This window comes from Oryctolagus cuniculus, chromosome 6 (assembly GCF_964237555.1).
Source record: "Oryctolagus cuniculus chromosome 6, mOryCun1.1, whole genome shotgun sequence".
Classification (NCBI taxonomy): Eukaryota; Metazoa; Chordata; class Mammalia; order Lagomorpha; family Leporidae; genus Oryctolagus; species Oryctolagus cuniculus.
Window position 1 is genome coordinate 93,383,331 of NC_091437.1, and position 27,861 is coordinate 93,411,191.

Below are 27,861 nucleotides of genomic sequence, written 5' to 3' on the forward strand. Positions count from 1 at the left end.
AAGAGGGGCAACCAGGACAGAATCCGGCACCCTGATTGGGTGTGCCGGCACTGCAGGCAGAGGATTAGCCTATTGAGCCACGGCGCCGGCCTCAAATGACATTCAACTTGGAATAGATTCTGAAGTTTTACAAAGAAATTGATGGTGTGACAAACTACTGGCACTATATTTCCTGCATTTCTCCTTAAAATATAATGGGCTATCTCAGGTTGGAAAAAATATATGTTATAGGCCTATATATATGAAAGTGCAATGGATTTTTCCCTCCAGTCATTTCCAAAGGCTTTTCTTAGCTTTTAAATGAACATCTAAATACAGATTTAATCGTACTATAGTATTGAGACCACTGAAGAATTTCTACTTGAAAATCCATCTCCTTAAACACACCTATCAGCACGATGATGGCTGTTTCTGGAATTATTCTACACTGAAAGGCCTTGAGCCTCGTTCCTGTTTCAGTCTCCTAGTATCCACGTGTCACTCAGCAAGGCAGCTGCTTTGGCCACTTAATGCTTCATTGGGATATGTAGCAATCTCATTTTCATGCAGAAAGGACAAAAGAACATGCTTGTTTTTCTTTTCAGTCATTAGTTTGGCACTGAGTGTTGTGCTATTAAATTTACCGACTTCTGATTCTTATTTGCAATGCTTCTAAAACAGTTTTGGCACAAGGCTTTGTAGAAGCTGAAATTCTTGTTAGAGGGTTATTTTTTTTCCTTTGAGCATTTACATATGCTTGAAATTCCTTTTTAATCTAAATATAAAGGTTGTTTATGCCTTATATAGAAGAATTAGCATATACAGAAAGAAGTTTAAGGAGGGAGAGAAAATTCACCTGTAATGGTGTCACTTGTTCACAATAACCACTTAATATTTGAGCTTTTTCTCCCAGATACAGTTAATTATATCACATATAACAACACATAGTAAAACTTGAACTGTTAACACTGTTATCTTTCCTGTCATCTTCTCATTTTATATTGGTCTTGAACATTAAAAATTATTTGCAGGCATTTACAATTGGTCAAAAAATTCCACACTGTGTACTACAACATGTCTCTTATTGTCGAACAATCTAAGCAGCACCCTGGCTTTTGACAGAGTAAACTGGTGATCAACATGTTTTCATATACACCAAATCTTTGCCTACATTTCAGATAGTTCCCTTGGGAAAGCTTCTTAGAAATGAAACTACAGAGAATATTAAAACTGCAAATACTTATATTTATTGAGCTTCTATGTGCTGGTCTCTGCTGAAACATGTGTGAGATAGTTCAATATTAGCACAACTTTAAAGATGGAAAAACTGAGACAGAGAAGTTAAATAACCTTCAAGGTCACATTGCTATTGAGTGGAAGAGGCTAGGATGTGCACTCAGGCAGTCAAGGCTGGGACTGCTGTTCCTCAGCTTTATGCTGCATAGACCCTCCAGCAATATGTGTGAATATGATCCTAGTAGATTGTAAACATGAGACTTGGACAGAATAGATCACATCATTTAATCCCCAAACATCACTGAAAGCAAGGTCCAGAAAGATTAAGTGATTTATTCAAGTAATACAGATAGAACAGATAGAAACTTGAAGTATGTGATTCCTCACCCTGTTGTCCAATAGCTGGCTACACAAAGCATGATCTGGGAGTCATGGTGCTGACATCACCTGGGAGTCTCCCAGAAATGCATCATCTCAGGCCCTGCCCCAGTCCTTAGCACTGTCAACAGGATCCCCTGGTATTTCCTTGCACGTTAAAGTTTGAGGAGCTCTGGCAATACACTGTAAACTTGATAGATCCTCGAAATACTCGTGGAAAGCTACACATAAGGTGCTAGTATTTCCACAGTGAGGACAAAAGTCCTCATTTTTTCAGAATTAGTTGAAGTTTATGTTAGGTTAAGCTATCTGAAATTGTTGTTGTGTTAGATTAAAAAACAGTCAACAATCTGTTGTGGTTCATCTTCAGTAGATACAGAGGTAATGATAAATAAGCCCGCAGGTGCCTACCAGTCTCTAGAGATCGGATTTGGGGAGGAATAAGATGAGGTTTCAGGTTCATGTGGTATGCGTGAAGGGAATTACTGCTGGAACTGAGTCAGTGAGGCAGCTGTGCTATTCTTAATGGTGCTGGCAGGTAAAGATAGGCACAAGTCTCAGCACTTGAGTACCAATTTGGCCACTTCTGTATTTTTGAAATCGTGGATGTGAAGTAGGAACAAAACAAACTGCTTTCTCTTACTATACTCAACCCTCATCGCAGAACTCTTTTGTGAGCAGATACGAGGTGGGGGAGGGTTTCTCCCAACAAGTAAATCTCCAACACCAGCTGAGTATCCCATAATTCTATTCAGTCTGAACACTAACCAGTGCCAGATCTCATAGCTTAATGGCTCAGTCCCACGTGACTGCTCCCACTTCAGATGCCATTGCAAGCCCAGTCTTCTGGAACTTCTGCCAATCAGTTATAAGTTGGGGATTCCCACGACCTCCTCCTTGGGTTAGTCATATGCCAGGATGGCACACAAAACTTGGGCTAATACTTTACTTATCTTTACCCATTTATTATAAAAGATATAGATGAAGAGACAAATGGAAGAGAGACATGGGCTAAGCTATGTGGGAAAGAGCCTAGAACTTCCAAGCCTTCTCCAGCGGTGTCACCCACATCCAGGCCTTCTACATATTCACAACTGGGATGCTCTCTGAACGCTATCCTTTGGGGTTTTATGGAGGATTCATTATGTGGGTATGACTGATTACATCACTGACCACAGATGAGCAATTCAACCTTTGATCCCTCTCCTCCCTGGGGACTTGACTGAACATCCCAACCCTCTAATCATGTTTGGTTTCCCTGGCAACGAGTCCATATCCTGAAGATGTCCAGGAGCCCCAGTCATCAGTCTCATTAGTGTGCAAAAAGGCACTTATCCTTTTGGTGATTCCAATGGATTGGGAAGCTATGTGCCAGGAAATGGAGATGAAGACCAAGATATACGTTTATTATAAATCAGAAGACCACTGTGGATATGTCAGCTTGTGAAGAACTGGCTAACCATTGTGCCATGTAATGAACAGAAGATTCTTGGGTGTAATTAATACTTAAAAGTACCATGTGTTTACCAGAAACTATACATAAATATAATATTCAAGGATATGCAGAGGACAACTTTTACTAAATAGTTACCACAAAATTTCCATTTTTAGGAAATAATCCTTTTAAGTATTTGCAGAAAAACAAGACTGAGTTGTCATGTTGAGCTTGCATCTTTCTTCTTGTTGGTTTAGAATACAGGTGATTCTCAACTCCCAAGGTGTTATGTCCTGACAAACCCCAGGTTAGTTGAAAATACTGCAAGTCAGAAGTGTTTTGTACACACTCAGCCTACTGCATTTGCTAGCGTAGACACACAGCACCCTACCCAGAGCCCGTCCTTTCCCTTCATCATCTCAGGATTCTCTGGAAGCTGTGCTCCCTGCTCTGCCTGACATCACAAGCAAGACCGTGTTGAACATCACTGGCCAACGAAAAGATGACAACTCAAAATTCAGTGTGCAGTTTCTACTGAATATATACTACTTTCTAACCATGATAAAGACGGAAAATCTTAAGTTGGATCATTATGAGGCTGGGCCCATCGGTACTAAACTTAGGGGCAGTTGGTTGAATCTTTATGTTGATAATAATTCTACTTTACCATTTCATCTAACTTTCTTTATTTTTATTTTTTTGACAGGCAGAGTGGACAGTGAGAGACAGAGAGAAAGGTCTTCCTTTACCGTTGGTTCACCCTCCAATGGCCGCCAAAGCCGGCGCTCTGTGGCCGGCGCATCACGCTGATCCAAAGCCAGGAGCCAGGGGCTTCTCCTGGTCTCCCATGTGGGTGCAGGGCCCAAGGATCTTGGCCATCCTCCAATGCACTCCCAGGCCACAGCAGAGAGCTGGCCTGGAAGAGGGGCAACCAGGACAGAATCCGGCACCCCGACCTGGACTAGAACCTGGGGTGCTCGTGCCACAGGTGGAGGACCAGCCCATTGAGCCCCGGCGTCGGCCCTAACTTTCTATTAAAGTTTTTTTTCCTACAAAGAACTAACCTATCAATAGTTCAGTCTATGGGGAGCTATTCATTATATATTATATTTATTATATACATTATATTAAGTGCTCTGTATACCAGTTGTATTTAAGGCAAAACAAATGCTTTGCCTGTACACATATGCTTGTGCATGTGTGCACATGTGTACACACACAGCCTTTACACACAGGCCAAAATAGTGGGAAGTCCTTTGGCATGATACTTTTTTTTTTTGAGAAACTATGCAAGAGTTTCATCACTGAAGACTAAATTTCCAATATTCAAAACCTCCCTTTGCGATTTCTTAGATGGCCCACATCTTCCCCTACTTCTTCCACAACTCCTATAACTCAAGTCAGGGATTAACTGATTTCTTTTTTTTTTTTTTTCAAGATTTTATTTATTTATTTGAGACAGAGGGGGAGACAGAGAGAAAAGTCTTCATCTATTGCTTCACTCCCCAGATGGCCGCAAAGGTGAGCTGAGCCGATCCAGAGGCAGGAGTTTCCTCCAGGTCCTCCATGCAGGTGTAGGGACCCAAGGACTTGGACCATCTTCTACCGCTTACTACACCACAGCACCAGTGCCAGGATCCACTGATTTCACACAACAACTATCTGGCTATTTCCAGCTTTTCCTTAAGCAGCACAACTGCCATGGTTGCATGCTGAACTCTCATCAGGAAATTCTGCAAGCCGGAGCACTCTGAACCGCAGGGCACTCTATCTGGTCCATTCTTTGCATTTGATTTTGTATTAACTTAGCTTATTTTCAAGGAAGGCTGCCTTTACTTTCTAGACCATTCTGATGCTTTGGTACCTGGAATCTATATGAGAATCTGAGTAGGGGAACTGAGTGCAGGAATTGCAAGCAAATTTTGTTTTTATTGAATCAAGGATATCTAAAGAGATAGAAAAAATGAGTTAGAGGAAGAACATGGCCAATAAATTCTGAGGGATAAAGTTAAAGGCCTTTGGTTTGTAATAATTAGAAACTAAAGAAGGCATTAAACTCAACACTGACGGAGGCGTGATCTGTAATCTCAGATGAGTCATATGCATTCTTTAGAAGATAAAACAACAAAGCAAAAAGGCAAGCATCATGTTTCTAAGTTGCATAAAAGGCAATGAATCATAAACATGTTGAGCAGCTGGTGCCCGTTCTGGCATTAGTAAAATATCAGACCAAATTTCAGTAATAGCACCAGTGATACTCGAAACACACTGAGCAGGCAGAAATCAACAGGGAATATCCTACCTATAGGTGGATGGCGGCTCTGGGGTACCCACATTCCTTCTAAAGCCATGAGGGACAGATGTTTTTATTTCTTACTGCCCCTCATTGATGAGTTCTAGTCTGGCAAAATCTAGTCCTAGAAGTGTCAGCAATTTGATTTCAGTTTCCTTCTCCCTACCTATCCTCCTTCCATCTCTCTTTCTCATCCATCTCATGTTTTACTGAATATGTCAAATGCCTTTGGTAGATGGTGAGAACACAGATAAAAATAAGGTACTAGTGTTTTACTCTTAGCTTCCTTATCATCTAGACTACCTACAAACCACTGCCGAGCCATCCGCAGTGACTACTGGAAATGACAGAGAAGCCCCCGGGAATCTGAGGGGAGGCACAGGGCAATCACAACAGCTCAAGGAGATCGGGAACTCTTGCTGGAGGAGGCAGTGTTTGAGCTGGCTTAGGAAAGTGGGCAGGTGTAGGGAGGAGAGCTTCCTGTGAAACAGGGGCAGCTTAGACAAAGGCCCAGAGACAGGCGCTTTTGAGATATTTCACGGTGATAAGAAACTGGAGATAGATCACTATCAGGAGGCATGAGAGTGCGCTCTGCTCTGCACTCCTGCTGCAATCCAGTCATGCCACCTGCAGCTTGTCTTCTTCCACTGTGTTCTCAAGCCTTCATTTACATCTTCTACAAGGCTTGTCAAAGCCCAGATTGCTGGTTCCACCCTCAGGGTTTCTGATCTGGGAGGAGATGGCCTGAAGATTTTGCATTTCTACCAAGATAGATGGGTGAAATTAAAATAGTTAATGGTCACATGTGTAAATGATAATAGAATCTGTTAAGCACAAAAATAGACAAAGGTTCTCATCTGGTGCTCAATGTGTACCGCTTAGGTGTCTTCCTTTATTAGTTGGTTGTCTAAGACTCAAATACTATATATATAAAAACACATGATCAGCATGGTGAGAAAACAAAGGAAATGGGAAAAGCAGAGTGTGTTGATTCGATATACTTGCATTTTTGTTTGATTTTGAATACCTGTTCTTGTTTTTGAATACTTGTTCAGGTTTTTTTTTCTCTTTTTTCCAAGTTTGGATTAAAATGTAAGGCTTCAGGAGTCAGAGTCAGTCTCTCTGCAAGACACCGCGCCATATAGCACAGATAATTTGAAGATTCCTGGTTCCTTGTGGGGATAAGAAATGATGGTCAGTATGTGGTCATTGGTACTCCTAGTGCTTGGTCACTGTTGTAGAAAGAGGGACAGTGGGAGGCCTGGAGAGATGGAAGAGAAGATGGGACCTCTAGTTCTCCAGTTTCTGGAGAACGGAAAGAGGAGACCTTCTTTGCCAAGAAGAAGTTAAGAGGATCCATTCTCTTTTACTTACTGTCTCAAGAAGACAGACTATAATGGACAGGTGGTGAGTTTTGTAACAGAATGGTCTATGTGAGAGCCTTTCCAACTAATGTTAGAATAGTATATCTAATACCTTATATTCTGATCTACAAAAAGTATAATATGATTCCATTCATTGCTAGAGAAACCCAAATTAATGGCAGCCTTTCCCTTTTCTTTCTATGACTATTTTATTTCTGTCCTATTTCTTTTTTGAGCTCCAGAGATTGCTTTAACACAAATATGCAGTGTTCAATTTGTATTTTTTTGCTTTTCATTTTTATTTATTTGAGAGACAGAGAGAGACTGAGAGAAATATCACATTCACTGGTTCATTCCCTAAAAGCTCTCAAGGGCTGGGCCTGGCCTTAGCCAAAACGGGGAGCCAGGAATGCAATCCAGGGCTCTCACATGGGTGGCAGTAACCCAGCTAACTACTTGAACTATCACTGCTGCATACTAGGCTGTGCCTTAGAAGAAAGCTAAAGCCAGATGAGTTAGGAATTGAAACCAGGTACTCTGATACAGGATAGGGATGTCTTAACTGTCATCTTGCATGCTAGACCAACCACCTGCACCTAAACATGTATTCATTTTGCTTTCAATTCAAGCATATTTCTCCATCAGCCAAGGTCCCAGAAGAAAAGGAATTCTACTAAATAGTTCAAATGAAGATAGTTTAATAGAGGGAGGAGGGCTGACAGGGTAAGGGAATAGAAAAGGCATGCTGAAGCATCCAGAGGTTAGTAATGCTTGGGTCTGAAGGGACAAAATGACACTCCTAGATATCAGGAGACTTGACCCTTGGAAGCAGGGGGTGGGGTTTAGGCACCAGCAGGAGCTGTGGTTGTGGATGCTAGTAGATGCTGTCACAACTGTGATACTTAAACAGGAAAGAGTGACAGAGAAAAAAAATGACCACTGTTTCTGTCTCACTGCCTTCCATTTTCTTGAAAGGAAGCCAACAATGTCTACAGAGGCCCATCTCCCAGGCACAGAGAAGAGGAAGGCAGAGAATGGATGGGGATTAGAGAGGTAGCTGACTTTAATTTTGCTTGACTTGCTTTTTGACTTTGTAAGGGCTTACTAAAGATATGTCCTCAAGCTTCTATGGAAATAAAGTAGATTTGCTGAGGGAAGGTCCAAGGAGGGAGGGAGCATGTTCCAGGCAGCATTGAAGTAACTTGGAATGATCCTGAAGACAATCACTGAGCCAGGCTCATGGTTTCATGAAGTGTCATCACTTCTACTTTCAGCTAGACTCTCTGTAATGCTTCGCAAGCCTTCTGCAAATCCCAAGTCATTTCCATTAGGAATATTTCACATTTAAGTCCCCTTTTTGGTGGTTCCCCTGCCCACTATCTCTCTATGGGGCCAGGACCTTACCTCCTGCTTTACACAGAAAAGAGAGATCAGCCAGTTTTCCCTCTCAGTAGAGACCTAATGCCACCACCACTTTCCTATGTCTTCTCTTTATCTACAACCTTTGCTCTTATTTCTAATACCTGGCACAAAATATTGGCATATTCCTCCTATCCTAAAAGGTTAGAGCAAAATAACAAAATCTTCCTTCAACTTCAGTTATCAGTCCCCCACCCATCCCCCTGAACTTTCCCTCATGGACAAGTTTCTTGAAATTATGGTCTGTCTTAAGTCTATGACCTGATACAATTAAATTACTCGAGAACATTGGGGAAACTCTGCAAGATATTGGTATTGGCAAGGACTTCTTGGAAAAGACCCCAAAAGCACAGGCAATCAAAACCAAAATTGACAAGTAGGATTACTTCAAGTTGAGAAGCTTCTGCAGGACAAAAGAAACACTCATCAAAGTGAAGAGCCAACCAACAGAATGGGATAATAATATTTGCAAACTATGCAGCTGCTAAAGGGTTAATAGGTTAATATCCAGACTCTATAAAGAGCTTAAGAAATTCAACAACAACAAAACAACCAATCCAGGTAAGAAATGGACAAAGGACTTGAGCAGGCATTTTTTCAAGAGGGGTAACTCCAATGGCCAACAGACACTAGGAAAAAAAATGATCTCTTGCCATCAGGAAAATACAAATCTAAACCACAATGAGGTTTCACCTCACCCCATTTAGAATGACTCTCATATAGAAATTAATAAACAACAAATGCTGAAGAGAATGTGAGGGAAAAAAGTACCCTAAACCATTGTTGGTAGGACTCTAAACTGGAACAGCCAGTGTGGAAGACAGCTGGAGATACCTCAGAAATCTGAATATAGACCCAGCCATCCCACTCCTAAGAATTTACCCAAACAAAGTAAATAAGCATATGAAAGTGTTATCTATACCCTCGTGTTCTTTGCAGCTCAATTTACAATAGCAAAGATATGGGATCAACCAAGAACTCCATCAACTGTTGACTGGATAAAGATATTATGGTATATATACACTATGGAGAATATGGTATATATACACTACTTACCTGTAAAAGAATAAATGAAATCCTGACTTTTGCAACAAAATGAATGCAATTGGAAACCATTATACTTAGTGAAATAAGCCAGTCCCCAAAAGACAGAAACCATATGTTTTCCTTGATCCAAGGCAACAAATAGAACACCTAAAATGTAATGTATTGGAGTGAAATGGACACTTTGAGATTTGATGATTTCTTACAGCCCTTGTTTCTTCTGTTGAGGAACAGTGTTTTTTCTTCCCACTATTTGTTGCACTATTTTTGTTAGTGTAGGGTTAACTTTATGATCATTAAGTAAACTGAATATAGATCTTTGAAAAAATTAAGAATTGGAATAGGAGAGGGAGGAGAAAGAAGGATTTGAGTGTGGGTGGGAGGGAAGTAGGGTAGGATGGGATGTATCACTATGTTCCTAAATCTGTATATATGAAATACACAATATAAACTTGATCAGCCCTTGCCCTGACTGTTGATGAAGAACTTAATACTTTACACCTTTCAGTATTTTTTTGTTCTACTTAATACTATTTGTTGAACTCTTTAATTAACACACAAACACACAATTATTCGTAGGTGTTTAAATTTAATTGTAAAGTGATCCCTGTTAAATATAAGAGTGGGAATAAGAGAGGGAGGAGATGTACAATTTGGGACATGCTCAATCTGACTTGCCCCAAATGGTAGTTAGAAATGTGCCAGGGGATTCCAATTCAATCCCATCAAGGTGGCATGTACCAATGCCATCTCACTAGTCCAAGCGATCAATTTCTGTTCACAATTGATGATAATGTTAGGTCTAAGAGTTAAAGGGATCACATAACAAGACTACTGTCTGCTAATACTAGCTGATAGAATCAAAAAGGGAGAGAATGATCCAACATGGGAAGCGGGATACACAGCAGACTCATAGAATGGCGGATGTCCTAAACAGCACTCTGGCCTCAGAATCAGCCCTTAAGGCATTCGGATCTGGCTGAAAAGCCCATGAGAGTATTTTAGGCATGGAAAGTCAAGACATTCTGGCAAAAAAAAAGAGAAGAGGACCTAAATTAAAGATCTCTGCGAATGAGATCCCAGTAGAAAGAATGGGTCATCAAAGAAGGAGGTACCTTTCTCTGAAGAGAGGAGTGAACTTCCACTTTGACTACAACCTTGTCTAACTAAGATCAGAGTTGGCAAACTCAAAAGGCTTCCATAGCCTTGGCAACTCATGACAAGAGCCTAGGGTGATTACTGAGGCCATAAATAAGAGTGTCAATTGTTAAGTCAACAACAGGAGTCACTGTGCACTTATTCCTCCTGTAAGATCTCTGTCCTTAATGTGTTGTTCAATGTGAATTAATGCTATAACTAGTACTGAAACAGTATTTTACACTTTGTGTTTCTGTGTGGGTGCAAACTGATGAAATCTTTACTTAATATATACTAAATCGATCTTCTGTATATAAAGATAATTGAAAATGAATCTTGATGTGAATGGAATGGGAGAGGGCGCGGGAGAGGGGAGGGTAGCGGGTGGGAGGGAAGTTATGGGGGGGAAAGCCATTGTAATCCATAAGCTATACTTTGGAAATTTATATTTGCTAAATGAAAGTTAAAAAAACAATAGTTAAATAACTGTAAAAAATAAACTTGTGTATCTTAAATAAAAATTTAAAAAATAAATCATTGTCTGCATTCACTGCTGTTTTCCTCACATCCCACTCAATCCCCAGTGAACCATGTTCTGGTTTTCACTCACTGTTCCAAAGGCACTATTGGTTGTATCCCAATTGACTTCTGTAAGGCCCGAGTCAGCAGGTGCTACTTTGCCAAACTTCCTGCAACTGACCTCTCCATTCCTGGACTTCTTATTTTCATTTCATCCACTGGATTTCCTGGATTTCCTATTGTCCTCCTAGGACTTTCTGCTAGCTTCTTCTCTGGCTTTTCCCCTCCAGTCCATTCAGTTTAACAGCATGGCAATCTATTTCACACTGGAGATCTCTCTCTTGAGCTTCAAACCTATCTATCCAATTGGGTACTTCATAGCCACCTCACACTATATGTATTGAATAGAGCGCTTACTTCTCTGCCAAGAGCCCAGTCCAGTTACCCAGTTCTGAAATTCACTTTACACTATTTCTTCTTTCTTCTTCTCATTTGGTTACTTAATTGTGAAAATTCTGCCTCCTGAATGATTCTTTAATTGATTTAAAGAGTTAATTTCAGCTCTTTTCCTTTCCAGTGTCAGGGTCCTCTTCACGTTACTGTTGTCACCATAAATCCCAGTCTACTTGCTGTCCATCTTCAGCTCTCAGTTCTTCCCTTCTTATTGACAGCAAAGAGAATTTTTTTGTGAATTTAATCACCAAAACACCCTGCTTACGATTCTTCATTAGCACCCTGTCACCTTTGTGGGAAATCAGAACTATATATGTGGGAACACAGGTACATCATTCCCTCGCCTACCTCTGCAGCCTTTCCTTACCTCTTCTTAGCCCCACCAAGAGAAATTCCTTTTATTTTAGTCATAGTTCATTGCTCTCTGATTTTCAGGATTTGATCAAATGCTCTCACTTGTAATTCTTTGCAATGACACGTGTTCTGCATCTGGAAAACCTTAACCAAATTTCTACTTGTTTTTATGACTGAGATCACGGGCATGTACTTTAATACCAGTCATTTAAAAGGAAAATGCAAAAGACATTGCATATTTAACAATCTGCTCACATTTCTGTTTGTCCCTTAAGACTCATCGCACAACCAAGAGGCCTTCTTTGACCTTCTCCACATCTTTCAGTCTGGACTAGGTGACCCTCTTCTGCACTCACCTGGCACCAAGATTTTTCTCTGCAGGCACAGGGATCCTAGAGTTTCAATTGTTTGTTTATTGGCCTGAGTTATTCATTATGCTGTGCACATGGACTGCTCTTTCATCTCCATAGTCCCAGTCTAGCAGCAATCCAGACACCCTACAAATATTTATAGAAATGAAATTAAATCCTCCTTCATTAAACACTTCCAAGATTTGCCAAGTTGCTTTACTTCATGCCCAATAACTCTAGGGAATAAGAAAGGGTAAGATTTCTGGAATGACCAAAGGCAGTCCTGTCATCTGTCAAGAATGCTATGAACTCTGCTGACCTGGGTCTTAGTCCTAACTTCACCACCAGTTCTGCAAATTTGTAACTTTTACCTTTATGGAGTTCTGGGCTATGATTTTTCTTGTCTCTTCTATTTTGGACATTCTGTGACTTAACATATAAAGAATAAAATATACACTTTTAATGAGCTTGAAGTGCAAAATTCCAAAAGAGCATTTGGAAGGATTGTTCTTTAAGGAGAACCAAGTATAAAAAATGGAAGGGCAAATGGACTGATAGTCCTAGAATAATCAGCGTGACCACTGAGAGATGGCTAACTAGCTCTTAGCACATTCTTTCAGAGCTGGCCTCTGGCTAAAACCATTTTTACAGCTTCCCTTGCAGCTAAGGGTGTCTATGTAATTCTGACCAATAGGAAGAGTGACTTCCTTTTCCCTGTTCTGCTGGCTGAACTTGAGAGACAGATTTGGAAGTTAAGTGTTGAACACAGCAGAGCTTAAGACAAAAAGAGCCTGTTTTTTTGTCACTACCAACCTGCCATAGATGTCTTGAACTTTTACATGAGAGAGAAATTTCCTCTTTAAGTCATTGAGGTTTGAGGTGATTTGCCACAGAAAAAGCAAACAAACAGAAAAATAAACAAGGAAGGAAAAAAAAACCAACGACATCCCTACTAAAATAGTAACTAGGATATAAAGATATTTTACTATATTCAAAGTACACTGAAAAGAAGGGACAAAGATAATTTTGTTGAAAGAAAAGTTTGCATTACCATTTAATCCAATAATTTGTTAGGGAATTTGCAACACTAGAAAAATACTAAAGCATATTTCACATTCTATTTTATCATAAATATGCCAATGCCTAGAGACAGATTGAGAAAGCATTTATTTAGCAAGGCAAATTGTAATCCAATAAACTGGTTATCTACTGATTGATCATAATGAAGATTCTAAAACATGTTACCAAAAGAATTTCTATTTTCTATTCAGTAATTTCATTTGCAAAGAAAAACACCGTGCTTCTGGAGCTCACACAATACAGACTGTGAAGTTATGAAACATTAACATCTTTTGCTGCTTTTTGGGGGGATGGAAGTGATTATGCTTAATAGTATTATCCAGAAAGTACCCTTGTGCCAAAAAACAAATGAGCCATTATCAGATTGGCTCCAAAGAGAAAGCAGCTCAGAAGCATCCAAAGCACCCATCTTTCCACCAGTTCATGGACAGCAGGAGTTTTGGTCTCCATGGAGTACTGTCCTCTACTGAGTTGGAGTCAGAGGAAGAGAGCTGCAACACTGAATGTCCTTAACAAGCAAAACATGAGGACCTAACACAGGGAACATATCACAGGGAAGAAAACTTTGTTATAATGAGTTGATAAATAACCAGCACCTAGAGGCTGCACTTTGAGCTAGTGCATAAGGAAAACTAAAAATATTCTATTAGTAAGGGTCAAGAGCTTAAAGGAACTTCTAGCAGGTATTTGAACTTCTAGCAGGAGAACTATTTCATTAACTACACACTGACTTGTGATGGAAAGATTCCAAACCAACCTTGGAACCTATGGCACATCCTTTAAGTTCCCAAGCTTCCCAAATATAGACAGCATCCACGTCAACCTAAAATTCATGAGTTGAGATGGCTCCTTCTTATCTTTGGGCCTTCTTGTAAATGGGGCCTGCCTGGACTGTTTGGTCAAGGAGTGTGGTGCTGAAGCTATAATTCTCTGAACTTGACTTTTGATGGGGCCTGGGGATGAGGAAGGGTGAAATAGAGGCAGAAATACCAAAGAGTCTGATTAGAGAGACTTTGAAAACCAAATAGGGACTCTGGGATTCCTCTAAGTGGCAGAAAGAAAGCCAAAACAGGTTTTTGAGTAAGGGAATAACATAAACCTTATTTTCAAACATCATTAGAATGAGGAAGGGCTAGAGAAAGGCAGATAGAATGGAGAAAACTATGTTAACTTGGACTGAGAGGAAGAAGTTCTGGGGACAAATGTTTGTTGCAATGGTTAAGATCCCACTTTGAACACCTGCCTGCCATAGCAGAATGCTTGCCAAGGACTGATTCCCAACTCCTCTTCTGATTCAGTTTCCTGCTAATGTGGCTGTACGGGAGCAGATGATGATTAGGTGATCGTCTTAGGTGATCAGAGTTGGCCAGCCCCTAGGGGGGATTTCTACCCCTCCTTTTATATTTGGTTAGCTCTGCTATTTGCTTACCCCTTATGGTGCTTATTCATTGTATGCAGGTTGAGTTTCTCTAATTAAAAAACATGGACCCTGAATTGTGAAATTTTGTGAGCACTAATTTGACACTCAAAAAGTGGATTTTGAAGCATTTTGAATTTTGAGATTAGGAGTGCTCAACTGAACGCTGCGAAACTCTGAAATTTGAAACAGATCTGGTCACAAGCATTTTTGACAGGAATACTCAGCTGTTGTAATTTTTTATGGATAAGCTCCTCTCCCTTCGAAATTGCAAGCTATCCTAGACAGTTTCTGTTGGCCAATGCTCGGGCACATGCTGGTCATTCAAGCAATGCTTGGTGAATGAATGAAGGCACACATCCTTGACCATTTTCTGTGCAACCTTGTGTGTGTGTGTGACAATTTAAAGTTCCCTTACCTTTTGTTTTCTGTTCTTTATTGGCTCTATCAGCTTCTCTAATAATGACTCACCATTGTGACTCATTATCACCCTGGAGAAGGGGACCAAATTAAGTTTCCAGTTGTACCTGTATAAACTGCTCCTTCCTTTTGTTATCCTGATATTATCAGTTCCCAAAACAAGATTAAATCTTCAGTTTTTCTTAAAAGCAATTCTTGTCTATGCCTAAATTAGTGGTAGATTGGGAAGTACAGTTTATGGAGACAGGCAGAGTACATGAGAATTCCCATTGTGTTGTAGTCATGACTTTGTGTTGGTGAGCTCTGAACTCAGGCTGCCCAATCTGGACCTCATTTAGCATATCTGAAACATGGGCGCACCAACTGCATAATGTTATTGAGAGAATTATTAATATCTCTATAAATATTTACATTAAGCATTGATACATACTAGCTATTTTATTCCCCTTCTAGGTACTTACTTACTAAGTGCAAAGAGCCATGCAGTCTCTATCCTGCTGCTTTATTCCTCACAACAAACTTAGTGAGAATGGTTCTAATATTACCTCCATTGTCCCAGATAAGGAAACTGGGGGTCTGAGAGGTTAAGGAACTTGCTCAAGGTAACACAGATACTAAGTGCGGGAGAACAGAAATTAAAACCCAAGCAGTTAAACCTCGGGGTTTCTGCTATATTGACCAGCACAATGAAGCTAATGAAAAAGCAGTTCTCAAAAATCATAGCCATGTAATAATTCCGCAACATTCCTGGATTTTATTGTTTTACTAATTTAAATCTCTTACTTTCACCAAAAAAGAATCTTCCCCAATTTCCTGTGATGTAGAAGATCTTTATTTTTTTTTTGCCCTCTGTATCACAGTATAATAAAAGAGGAGGTCTCCTCCCAGGGAGATGAGGGAGAAGAAGAGTACAGGGTGATGTTTGCTTGCACAGTCGTCTCACTCCCCGCCTGCCATTGTTTATCATGGCTGTGTTTGACTTGGCATTTGTAGTTCCTGAGGTCCTCCAAAAGTAGACTATCAGTAAATATCATTTAAAGTCAAGTGCTTCCCTCATTTTCTCTATTTGTCTTGTGCATTTTAAGTCTCCCTTATAAATGTGTAATTTAATATACTGGACTGCAAAGGTATCAGTTTTTATCATCGGATCTTTTTCTGAGACACTTAAATTTCCCATGTACTAAGCAGCCATTACACAACTATCAGTAGTTTATATGTAAAGAGGACCAAGTTTACTAGCTGCTCACAGAGAAGTGTGCTGTTTCTGGTGCGTGTTCTGCTTTTTTATTCATGTTGAGGGTCCTACAAGTGATTATCATATATTATTAGATTCAACCAAGACCTGCAGAAATATGTGGGTATTTCAGACTTTATGGAGAACATGGAACTAAAGGATAAATTAATTTTGGTGCACAATTATTTGAAATCCACACAAAGATTTTTTTTCCAAACATGCATTTACCATGAACTTTGGAAAACCTCTGATTTCTACATGAAAGCAAGAACCAGGGCTGGTCTGTAAGTAAATAAGAAAATTAAAAAAATGCATCAAGGGACAATAGTGAAGTGGCTTAGAGTGGTAACTCTGAATGAGCAAAGGTGGTCAAAAATAGTATGAAACACTATTCTCTTATGCATTCCCATCAGAATCTTGTCTGCGGAAAATCTAAACTTGCAGAAAGTAGTTCCTGAATAAACAAAGCAAAACACTCTCAACCCTGAGTAGCATTTGTCTTTGGTGACAAGAGAATGATATATAGTTCATGAAGCAAAGTTCAAATTCCTCATTTTTGATGACAAGTGTACTCAAAGATTTTTTGGTTTGAAAGCGGCCCTCGACTTCAGCTGTGAGGCTCACTTCTTCAGCTTCCCAGTGTTTCATCTTTCCTTCCACCTTTCAGACATGTGGTAATTTATACTTTAGGGACCAACTATGTGGCAGCTGAGTAGAAAATGGCAATTACTACTTTTATTTCAGAACACAGAGAGCGCAGGACGACTTCCTCCAGAGGGGTTCCCGTTGCTGAAAATCCTGTATGAAAAAGGTGCCAGCTCTGGCCTCATTTACACTACCAAGTGGTGCTTAGGGATGGACGCATACCTGCTCCGCTGAGGTAGGCCTGGCAAATTATCATCAAGGAGTGCCATGCACTGCAGTCATTACGGCAGAGCCACAACTGTGTGGAGGAGTGAATGCCTAACTCCCACAGGCATGTTTAAATTCGTGCTAAGTGTTTATCACATGACCTGACATGAGCCAGGAGAGTCCGCAGTAACCATTAGCTTGCACTGCCAGTCATGACACATCGGCTTCCTCACCAGATCCCCAACACAGGTGACAAATTACAGGATGTAAAGCCCAGACCTTGTATGCCCAGGAAACCAAAAAGGAGACCTTCAGCTGTTAATTCCTTTCCATCCCTCCTGGGAACTCAAGGGTAGAAAAACTGGAATCCTATTCCTATCTACAGCCCCTACCTCCACCAATGCCTCCACGCCCATCCCACGTTCCTTACAATGTAGGACGTCTTTTAAAAATTTCCTTTGCAATCACTGTATCCAGGGGAACCCTAAAGGCAAGTGCCCAGCTTGTTTGGGAGAGAAAGGGAAATGTGATTCTCTTTTCCAGGGTCACAATTAAAAATTCTTAACAGTACTTCTAAAACAACTTTTTTTTGTTAAGACACCGTGTACCTCCTAGTCATAATCCAGGTCTAGGTGAAAACTTTTCTCAAATGGTGATTCTGGGGCTCTAGCGGAGTATTTAAAAAGATTTAAGACACTGTTTTTCCTCCTCAGTAAAAAGGGACTGAACTGGAGGAATTATTTAAGATTCTTCCAGCTTTAAGATGCAGGCGTGCTGTAATTTCCAGATTCAAAGAACTACCCCCTGCAAATCTGAGCCAAGCACATGCTGCCTATACCACAGCAAGCCCTCAGGATAATAAGAACATGCATAGCAACACACTGCTTTCTACCCAGGCCTGTGCCTCCTTTACAAAGCCATACACAAAGTAGTCTAACCTACAGAGAGAGAAAAAAAATGATTGTTTTTCTCCTGTGTTTCTCCTTCAGAAAAAATACCCATCACTTTACAGTTGGCTACTTTTATTCTGCTTATTTTAAGTTGAATCATTTGCATTGCTGAGATTTGAAAGTGTTTCTGATAATCATCACTCTGCAGATTAACAAGCACCAAACTACCCCCCCACCCACACACTCAGCTCTTAAATTAATCATCGAAGAATTTCAACCCACTGCTCCTGCAGACAATTCTAAAGGCGAGGCTTTAATTTTCAGGTCGTAATTCACGTGGTACAACAGCATCTTTCACACTGAGCATCCACCAAGGCAAATACTGCACACACTACCCCAGAGACAGAATCCCATTCAACACCAGCTCCACTGCTGAGGTTGGCACTCTATAAAATTAGTATGAAAACCCAGACCTGTGCCCGCAGCCTTCACTCAACCAAAGAGCTGTGAGCTGCCTACATTTCACTCGGGGGACCAGGAAAGGGTGCAGATTCAAGCAGAGATCACAAGTCAGACAAAGAGGGGCACCCTCAAGGGCACCCCCAGCCACTTCACCCCAAGAAGAGCCGTGCAGAGTATGAAAGTCGCTCCACTTACCCAGCGTAGCGGTTGTTATAAAGGTGGCTGTGCCCTGGTCGCAGAATCTTCAAAAAGAGCCAGCAAAGGGGCAGAAGAGCTGCTGTCCGGCTCCTGGACTTCCCAAGAAAGTTCATAGTGGCTCAGAGAGAGGACTTGCAAGTCGTGAAAGCACTCGCCCCACCCGAGGAGGCTGGAGGTGGCTGGCAGCACCCCCTGCACACCACACACGTTCTCTGGGAGGTGGGTGGAGGGAAGGCTCAGGAGGGAGCAAAATGTGACACTTCTTTCCAGCCACAAGAAAGAAAATAAAAGTTTAGGCAGCCGAGGAAGGGAAGTTGCTCTTAAGACTTGGTCTTGGGACAAGAAGCAGCAGCAGCGCAGCGCAGCCCAGCGCAGCCCAGCCCAGCCCAGCCCAGCCCAGCCCAGCTCAGCAGCTGAGCCTGATTCTTAATCAGACTCCCCTGCAGGGGCCGGCCTCCCTGGTGCTGACTCATGGCAGGGGTGCGCTGGGTGCCGCTGGCTTTGGGTAACTTCTCTCCGGTTTTGCTTTCTTTGTTTTCCCAATTTGAGGCCCCTAACTTTTTTTTTTTTTTTTTTTTTGGCTAATCTTTCTCCCCCTACTAACTTCTCCAGCAGGAAGACCCTATCCTAATGCAAACGATTTGTCTGAGGACAAGCTAAGCAAACAGGCACAGAATATTTCAGGCTTATGTTTTTGTTTTTGAAGATTTATTTGTAAGGCAAAGCAATAGAGACTGGGAAAGACAGAGATCTTCCATCTGCTGGTTCACTTCTCAAATAGCCCCAATAGCTGGGCCAGGCTGAAGCCAGGGATCAGGAACTCCATCCTGGTCTCCCACATGGATAGCAGGGACCCAAGCACTGGAGGCATCCTCTACTGCCTTCCCAGTCACATTGGTAGGAAACTGGGTTGAAAGTGGAGCAGCCAGGACTCAAACAAGTGCTCCAATATGGGATGCTGGCATCACAAGCAACAGCTAAACCCATGGTACCACATCACTGGCTCCAGGCCTATGTCTTGATCTTCCACGACTGATTTCTATATGGGTATTTCCGAAGTTGTTACTGAAAGTCTGGTCCTTGCCAATGATGCTAACTCAGAATAATAAGGATGAGGTTTGGAGATAAAGGAAAGAGAGAGTTTAATCACCTTCCTATAGACCAGGAGGGTCACAGAATGACATCTCAAGAGCCACTGTTCTTGGGTGAGGTTGGTTCCAGGTTTTTTAAGGGGTTGAGAAGGGAAGGCTGGGTTTGGGAAAACAGAACACAGCAGCACTCAGAGGTAGAAGGCAAAATAATTGGTCAAATTCTGAAACTAGTTACAGGGTTGGATAATGGGATGTTTTTTATTCACCTCCAATATCAGGCAGGGCTGGTGGTGTGGCATAGACGGTTAAGCCACTGCTTTGGACACCCACATCCCCTAGGAAAGTGCCAGTTGTAGTCCTGACTGCTCTGTATCCCATCCAGCTCCCTGCTAATGTGTCTGAGAGAGCAGCAGAGGATCCCTAAGTACTTCGATCCCTGAACCCCATGAGAGACTGGGATGGAGTTCTGGATTCCTGGCTTTGGCATGACCCAGACCTGGCTGTTCTGGCCATTTGGAGAGAGAACTATCAGATGGAAGATATCTTTGTGTGTATTTCCTTGCTTTGTGTGTGTGTGTGTGTGTGTGTGTGTCTATGTGTGTATGGGGGGGTGGCTATGCCTTTCAAATCAATAAACCTTATTTCTGAAAGAAAACCAAACATCCCAAAACCAAAACAAGAAAGTCAGGGTAGTTCCTTGAGAAACATGCTTGATCTTAGCATAGTTGGCATTTACCAGCACACTCTGCATGGGGGAGTAGTTGGAAAGCATTATTTGGCTGGAATTTGAAAGAGACAGTGTATGTAAGAGATTCAGGTGCTCCTTAACCATGATGAGGTTCACTTGCCTTAAAATCTCTAGCGAGCAAGGCTTATTGTTCCCTTAGTCTCCCACACCCATTACACCCTGTAATAGGATGCGTGAAGTACAGGGGAAGCTGTGGCTCCTGGGTGGGCACAGTCTACCATGGTTCCCCGCTCCTGACTGTGAGGGAGGAGGCAGCAGATTTATTAGACTGCACGGGGCTCTGGGTGCAGACATGTGGCTATTTCAGAGTTTCTTTTTTTAATACTTATTTATAAGTCAGAGTTACACAGAGAGAAGAGAAGCAGAGAGAGATCTTCCATCTGATGGTTCACTCCCCAGTTGGCCACAATGGACGGAGCTGTGCCAATCTGAAGCCAGGAGCTTCTTCCAGATCTCCTACACAGGGGTCCAAGGGCCAAGAGCCATCTTCTACTGCTTTCCTAGGCCATGGCAAAGAGTTGGATCGGAAGTGGAGCAGCCAGGTCTCGAACCGGCACCCATATGGGATGCCGGTGCTTCAGGCCACTGCACCACAGCACTAGCCCCAATTTTCAGTTTCTTTAGGGACTAGAGGACCTTCAAGTGCTTTACCACCGTGGCTTTGCATCTGGACCATTTAGGAGTACAGTCCTTCACATCGGAATCCCTGGGGTAGGCTCAGTGGTTCTGAAAGCTCTTCTGATCCCAGTGTCCATGCTGGTCTGGAGCAGGGCTTCTCAAACTTACGCTGCATCTGAAACACCTGGGGATCTTGAGACTCAATGCAGCTGGGGCCCGAGATTCTGCCTTAAATACAAGCTTCCAGGTGATGTTGGTACAACTGGTCCTTCAGCCACGCTTTGATTAGAAAGATTTAAAGATCTCTTTATTTATTTGAAAGTCAGTTACAGAGAGAGATGGAAAGACAGAGAGATCTTCCCTCTGCCTGTTTATTCCCCCATATAGCCTCAACGGCAAGGTTGGACCAAGCCAAAGCCAGGAGTCAGGAACTCCATCCAGGTCTCCCATGTGAGTAGTAGTGTTACCAAGGAAGCTAGGGTTCTTGTCTTCATGCAAGAAATAATTCAGGCATGAGACAGAGAGCAGGGGAAAGCAACATAGCAAGGTTTATTAGGGTAGGGACATTCGTAAGAATGGACGGGCACCTCTCCAGACAGAACCTGAGAGAGAGTTCCCAGTCACTCGGACTGGGGGAGAGCAGGGTTACATGGTTGAATGGAGAGATTACACCTGGGCAGGCCAGGCGGGCAGCTCAGCATAGAGGCAGAGGGCTAAGCACACAGTCCAGTTGAGGCCGGGGTTTTTAAGGAGATGGGTCTTGCCTTCCACCTCTTCTCCTCCTGGAACAAAGGACTTTTTGGATGTAAATATGAAAAATTTCTTTCTAGCTTTTCCCCCTGAAGTTATCAGACAGGGGGAAGCCTGGCTGGCATCACCCGGCCTTAGAGGAGCCTTAGAGGAAGATGGTAGGGGCAGGGCGCTTGAAGTGCAGATACTGGGCTGCACCTGGAAGGTTATCAGGGTGACGTTGAGATGTGGATGCTGGACCTAGATGTCAACTCCTTAGGCTTTTGTCACACACACATAAGCTCATTTCTGACTTCCTACCTAACAGTAGGGGCCCAAACCTTTGGTCCATCCTCCGCTGTTCTTCCCAGGCCATTAGTGGGGAGCTGGATCAGATGTAGAGCAGCTGAGACACAACCAGCACCCACATGCAATGGTGGCAACACAGGTGGAGGCTTTAACTGGTACACTACAACATGGACCCGTAAGATCTGTTCACTCTTCTCTCTAAAGACCAGGGGAAACAAACAAACAAACAAACAAACCTTGGAGTAGTCCATTCCTTCTCAAATTAATGAGATGTGGGAGATGAGGAAGGATTTTAAAAATGTTATTTAATTTTGGCAGCCATTTGCTCCTACCCTACCATACCAGAAAACCCACTTTGCAGACCTGTTAAAGAACAGCATTATCTAGGGTACCTCCTGTCATCCCTGGACCAAGTCTGGCAGAAGGAGTGAGCCAAAGTTTCTCTATCATGCTAACTCATTTGCTTTTCACATTTCCTGAAGAGTCATGGCCAAGAATTCCTATACTTGCCAATATTATAATAAGAGTACTTATTAGGAGAGAGAGCACCACATCTTTCCCATTTTCTCTACCTGGGCAGTTGAATCCTTTGATGGCTTCAATTTCAGGTTCATGATGGAGCAGAAGTGATTTTTATTTGAAACAGTTCTCCGAGATTGTCTTCAGTTCCTCCAGCATTGGTTTGGTTATCCTCTTCTCTGTGTCTGTCTCCCTGATACCTGGCACATCATCTGCTATAGAGCTTTTTCCACTGAAGTCAGTTTTGCTTGTTTTCCTCACAAGGCTGCCTCCTATTGAACTCAGAATGCATCCCTTTTGTCTTTGTACACAAACAGCTCCTTCTGCCTCCTGGAGAGAACCCTTCCGTTACTGAAGGAATGAATTGTCCACACAGTCTGTTGAGTGAATGATGAAACTAGCAAGAGAGTCACTCAACAAACACTTGCTCTGTGGCTTCTGTCTCCAGAGAGAGGAAAGAACACCCAAGCAGCAGAGATGTCTTTGGAAAGGGGAGGTTCTCTGGGTCTCCTGGTCTTGTTTCCTTGTTCATTTATGTTGTTGTTTTCTTCCGGAGTTCATGGCCTAGTGCCTTGGTCTTTCTAAACTGGTGAGGCTGCTCTGCAAGCTTCCCACTGATTTTTGAAGCCTTTTTGACCAGGTCAGGAAAGCCTTTACCACAGCCAGTCAACTGTTGAAATGAGAGGTTACTGCGTAAATAAAACACTTCATCTCTTTGCATTTCATTATGTCAGCGCAATGTATAAATCTGTCATATTATATGACAGCATTAAACTAGGAATGTTCATCTCTGACTAGGGATTAAGCTCATCTCCAAATCATCCTGAAGGATCGGACCCAGGAAGCAGGATCAACAGAGGATTCTTTAGGCCTTAAAACCAAGGTCATCAGTTCCTGGACCATCAGAAATGCAAGGGAGCCTGAAGACATCCTCTCACCTTCCTAAAAATTTCAGATCAAAGCAAGGCTCTCAAACAATAGAAGCCTTCCTAGCAATCTTCCTCTGCTTTTTTAAGGACCAGGTTATCTGATCAAACTTCTCTGGGAGGAGATAAGCTCCCATAAAATGGGTGATAAATAGAGTCCATTTAGCAAGAGGGAGGAGAAGAGAATAGCTTTACAGATGGATTCAAAGATAAAAGTTCCAGTTTTAAGGCAATGAGAGAGTGAATTATTAAACCAGTTAGGGATTTAGAACTAGGGAGATGACAAATTCTATTTGTTGGCTATGCCTTTGTCATATTTTAGTGGAAGAATGAACTTTATTAAAAGAAATATTATCATGCAGAGAAAGAAAGGAAAATGCATTTGGAAAAGGAAAATGTCATCCTTGATTGGGGGCCATTGTTGTTCATGATTAGATAATTTTTAATGTGTCTTTCAGAACTGAAATTCTATGGTGCCATGGGGGAAGATTTTGCAAATCCCTTCTTAAGTACAGGAGTGAGAACCCCGGAGATTTATTTGGGTAAAGATGTCTGGGGGAGATAAATGGGTGTGGTTGGGTTTGCAGTACAAGCAACCCTCCCCCTTGCAGTTGGTTTTGTACTCATTCCTCAGTGCCTCACTATCACAGACATTAAAGCCTCTCAGGTCTCTTTTATGGCTTTCTGCCATTGTTCCAACCACTGAGAAAATAGCAAATGTGAAGTTAAGTTTACTGCCTTACATGGTCTAGACAATTTTGTGAGGGGTATTCTGATGTGTCCTTTGGCAACACCTTGCTAATGTTTCCCTCCCAGCACCATGAACCACCTCTTCTGATTTTGAACAATCTGTGTATTTAGTCTTCCTCTTGTCAGCTATCCATATCATTCCTTTTCTTAAAAGCAAGGCACCTCTGCTGTTTTTTTTTTTTCAAGGATTCTTAAGATAACACCCTTGAAACATCCCTGTCACCTGCTGAGCCTTTCCCTTCTCTAAGTCAAAATGTGCTCTGTTCTTGCCCCACTTCACACTGCATGGCTCTGAGGCTGTGTACCACCTCCTGTTTGAAACTCTTCTCCCTTAGGATCTGGGGCATTGTCCTCTCCTGTTTCTTCTCTTTCCTAATGTTCCTTCTCTAGTTTTTCCTGCTTAAAAAGTTGAAGTTTTAATGAAACTAGACCCACATCTCTCACCATATATAAAAATCCAATTCTAAATGGACCAAGATGAATGTAAGAATTGAAACTATGAAATTATTAGAAGAAAAGTTAGGGAAAACATGTAAGGACATTGGTATGGGCAATGTTTTTTTTTATATATATATAAGAGTCCAAAAGCACAGGCAACAAATGGGACTACATCAAATTATAAAACTTCTGCACATGGAGCAAACAACAGAGTGAAAGGACAGTCTGAAGAAATGACGAAAATATTTGCAAACTATTCATCTAATAGAGGATGGATAGGTAGAGAACTTAAGCAATTAAACAACAAACAAATAACAAAACGATTTAAAGAAGGGCAAATGATTTGACTAGATGCATCTCCAAAGAAGATATACAAATGGCCAACAAGAATGTTAAAAGATGCTCAAAACCACTGTTTATCAGGGAAATCAAAACCACATGAGACACTGTCTCATCCTATTTAGAACAGCTATTATCAAAAAGACAAAAAGTAAATACTGGCAAGAATGTAAAGAAAATAGAACTCTTATATACTGTTGGTGAGAAGGTAAGTAGTTCAGCCATTGCAGAAAACAGTGTATATTTTCCTTGAAATACTTGTAATGTAGCTATGAATATGATCAACAACCCCACTACTGGATATATATCCAAAAGAAAGGGACCATATATATGAAAGGGATAACTGCAGTCCCTGTTCACAATAACCAAGATAGATAGGAAATCAACCCAGGCATCTGTCAGCAGATGAATGGATAAGGAAAATGTGGTTTTTATTCATAACGGAATATTATTCTCTCATTAAAATAGAATGAAACCCTGACATTTGCAGCCAAAATCATAGAACTGAAGATCATTATGTTTAAGTGAAATCAGCAACACATAGAAAAACAAATACCATATATTCTCATTTACATGTGGAATCTAAATAAGTTGATCTCAAAGAAGTAGAAAATAGAATAGTGGTTCCCAGAGGCTGGGAGACTAAGGGGAAGGAGAGGAAGGAGAGGGTTGGTTAACAGGTACAAAAATAAAATTAGCTGAGAGTATTAAATTCTGGGGTTCTATTAATATAGCATAATAGGATGACTATAGTTAACAATATGGTATTATATTTTTAAAATTGTTAGTGGCAGGGAGAGAGATGTTTTATGGGGACCTATGTTTGGCTTCATCCTCTTGTTGATATTTTTCACTGTAAATGTCTCAGACCTTGTTTGACATTTTAGTGCTGGTGGTGGGGCTGAGCAGAGAAATTAAGACACCACTAATCTTGATGGTTCAATTAACTCTATAGAAACAAATCATAGGTGCTAAGTTGGGGGGGTTCAGATCAGATGCATAGGGTGTTCTGAGGAAGTAGACGTTTAAACCCAAGGATGAGGAGGAGCCCATCCTACAAGAGGAGGGTGGTATGGAGAGATTGAGGGTTGGGGACAAGACCATTGCAGGCAAAGCATGTGCAAAGAAGTCTTTTTTCAGAATTCATGATACTTCATTAAGTCTTTTTGTGTATGTGAAACTGTACTTATACCCCATCTAATCAAAGTGGAAAAAATATTAAAGACAAATGCACAAAGTTACCAGTTTAATAAAAAAAAAAACCTCTAGACCTTTTAGAGAGATATAAATGTCTCAGTTTTTTCTAAGCAAAGATATTAATAAAGGCAACATGAATCACTAGAATTATTTAAAAAAGAAAGACCATAATCCAGCAGGGAAATAGTCAAGGGCTATAAACAATAATCAAATGAAAAGACATTGACAGGATGAAGAGCCATGCTCTGGCTACTATGTTTGGCATTGAAGGACCTTGGAATACTTTTTCTCAGTATTAACTGGATACTCCATATGTTTCCCTGCCTTTTTTGCTTATGATGCTTCCTTGTTAGTAACAGCCATCTCTAGCCAATAGTCCTGTCTAGGTTCTGTCAAGTTCATCCATCCCTTTGTGACTTAGCTAAGGGCATCCTCTTCCATGAAGCTATTCCAATCCATTCCTTACTGCATATGAACTTGTTGGTAATTAATTTCTATTTATTTGAGAAAGAGAGAGAGAGAGAGACCTCCCATCCACTAGTTCACTCCTCAGATGCCTGGGAGTCAGGAACTCAATCCAGGTCTCCCTTGTGGGTGACAGGGACCCAAGTATTTAAGCCAACCCTACTACCTCCTAGGTTATACAGTAGCAGGAAATGGAATAGAGAGTGGAGTTAGGACTAGAACCCTGGAATTGAAGTATGGGATATGGGTGCCCCAAGTAGTATTTTAACCACTACACCAAATGCCTGCTCCTCCATTCCATTTCTGTCTGCAGTAGTCACTTTCACTGAGCAGACAGCATTATTCATGTAAACCCTTATGTTTTAGTGTGTTGATACTTATATAAATTATATATAATATTATAAATTATTATAATTATTATAATATTATAAATTATTATAAATTCTTTAAGGGCAGGTACAGTCATATTGCCACAAAAATGACATTTTGACCAATGACAGCATGTGCAACAGTTGTCTCTCCTTCTCTCTCTGTGTAACACTGACTTTAAAATAAATCAATAAATAAATCTTTAAAAAAAAAAGACTAGTTAGAGGAGAAATTTCAGAAATGACAAGGCTCAAAAGGACAGGTCAAAGAACCTGCATTAAGAAGGAAAAGCTTTGGGCCTGGCATTGTGGCATAGTGGGTTATGCCACTACCTAAGATGCTCCACTTCTGATCCAACTCCCTACTGATGCACCTGGGAAAGCAGCAGAGGATGGTCCATGAGAGAGAGAGAGAGAGAGAAAGAGAGAGAGAGAGAAAGAAAGGGGAAGAGAAAGAGAAAGAAAAGCTTTTGCAGGAATGAGGGGAGTCTGGCAAGCAGTGATATTGTGCCTACAGGCAGGTGGGAGATGGAGGGAAGACAATGTTTTCCTGGTGCTGAAAGGACAAAGAGCACATGCAAAGATGAAAAAAAAAAAAGGGAGAATTTTTCTCAGTTTCTCAGAAAATGAACTGAAGAATATGCAGTAGGAGAGTTTGAGATTGGCTTGAGGATATCACAAGGAAAAATTAATTCAGTGAAGATAAAGGAGAAATAAAAACATTTTAAAAGAAATCATGGCGGGCGCCGAGGCTCACTAGGCTAATCCTCTGCCTTGCGGCGCCAGCACACCAGGTTCTAGTCCCGGTCGGGGCGCCGGATTCTGTCCCGGTTGCCCCTCTTCTAGGCCA

At 41.4% G+C, this 27,861-nt stretch overlaps 1 protein-coding gene across 1 annotated transcript in view; it reads right to left on the reverse strand.

Moving 5' to 3' along the window:
* CPA6 (carboxypeptidase A6) overlaps positions 1–18,905 on the reverse strand; it is a 350,506-nt gene extending 331,601 nt beyond the window's left edge. Inside the window, exon 1 of the mRNA XM_002710456.5 lies at positions 18,512–18,905. Coding sequence (XP_002710502.1) covers positions 18,512–18,627 — 116 coding nt within the window. The 5' untranslated portion in view covers positions 18,628–18,905. The remainder of the gene's footprint in view (positions 1–18,511) is intronic.
* Positions 18,906–27,861: the final 8,956 nt, after the last annotated feature.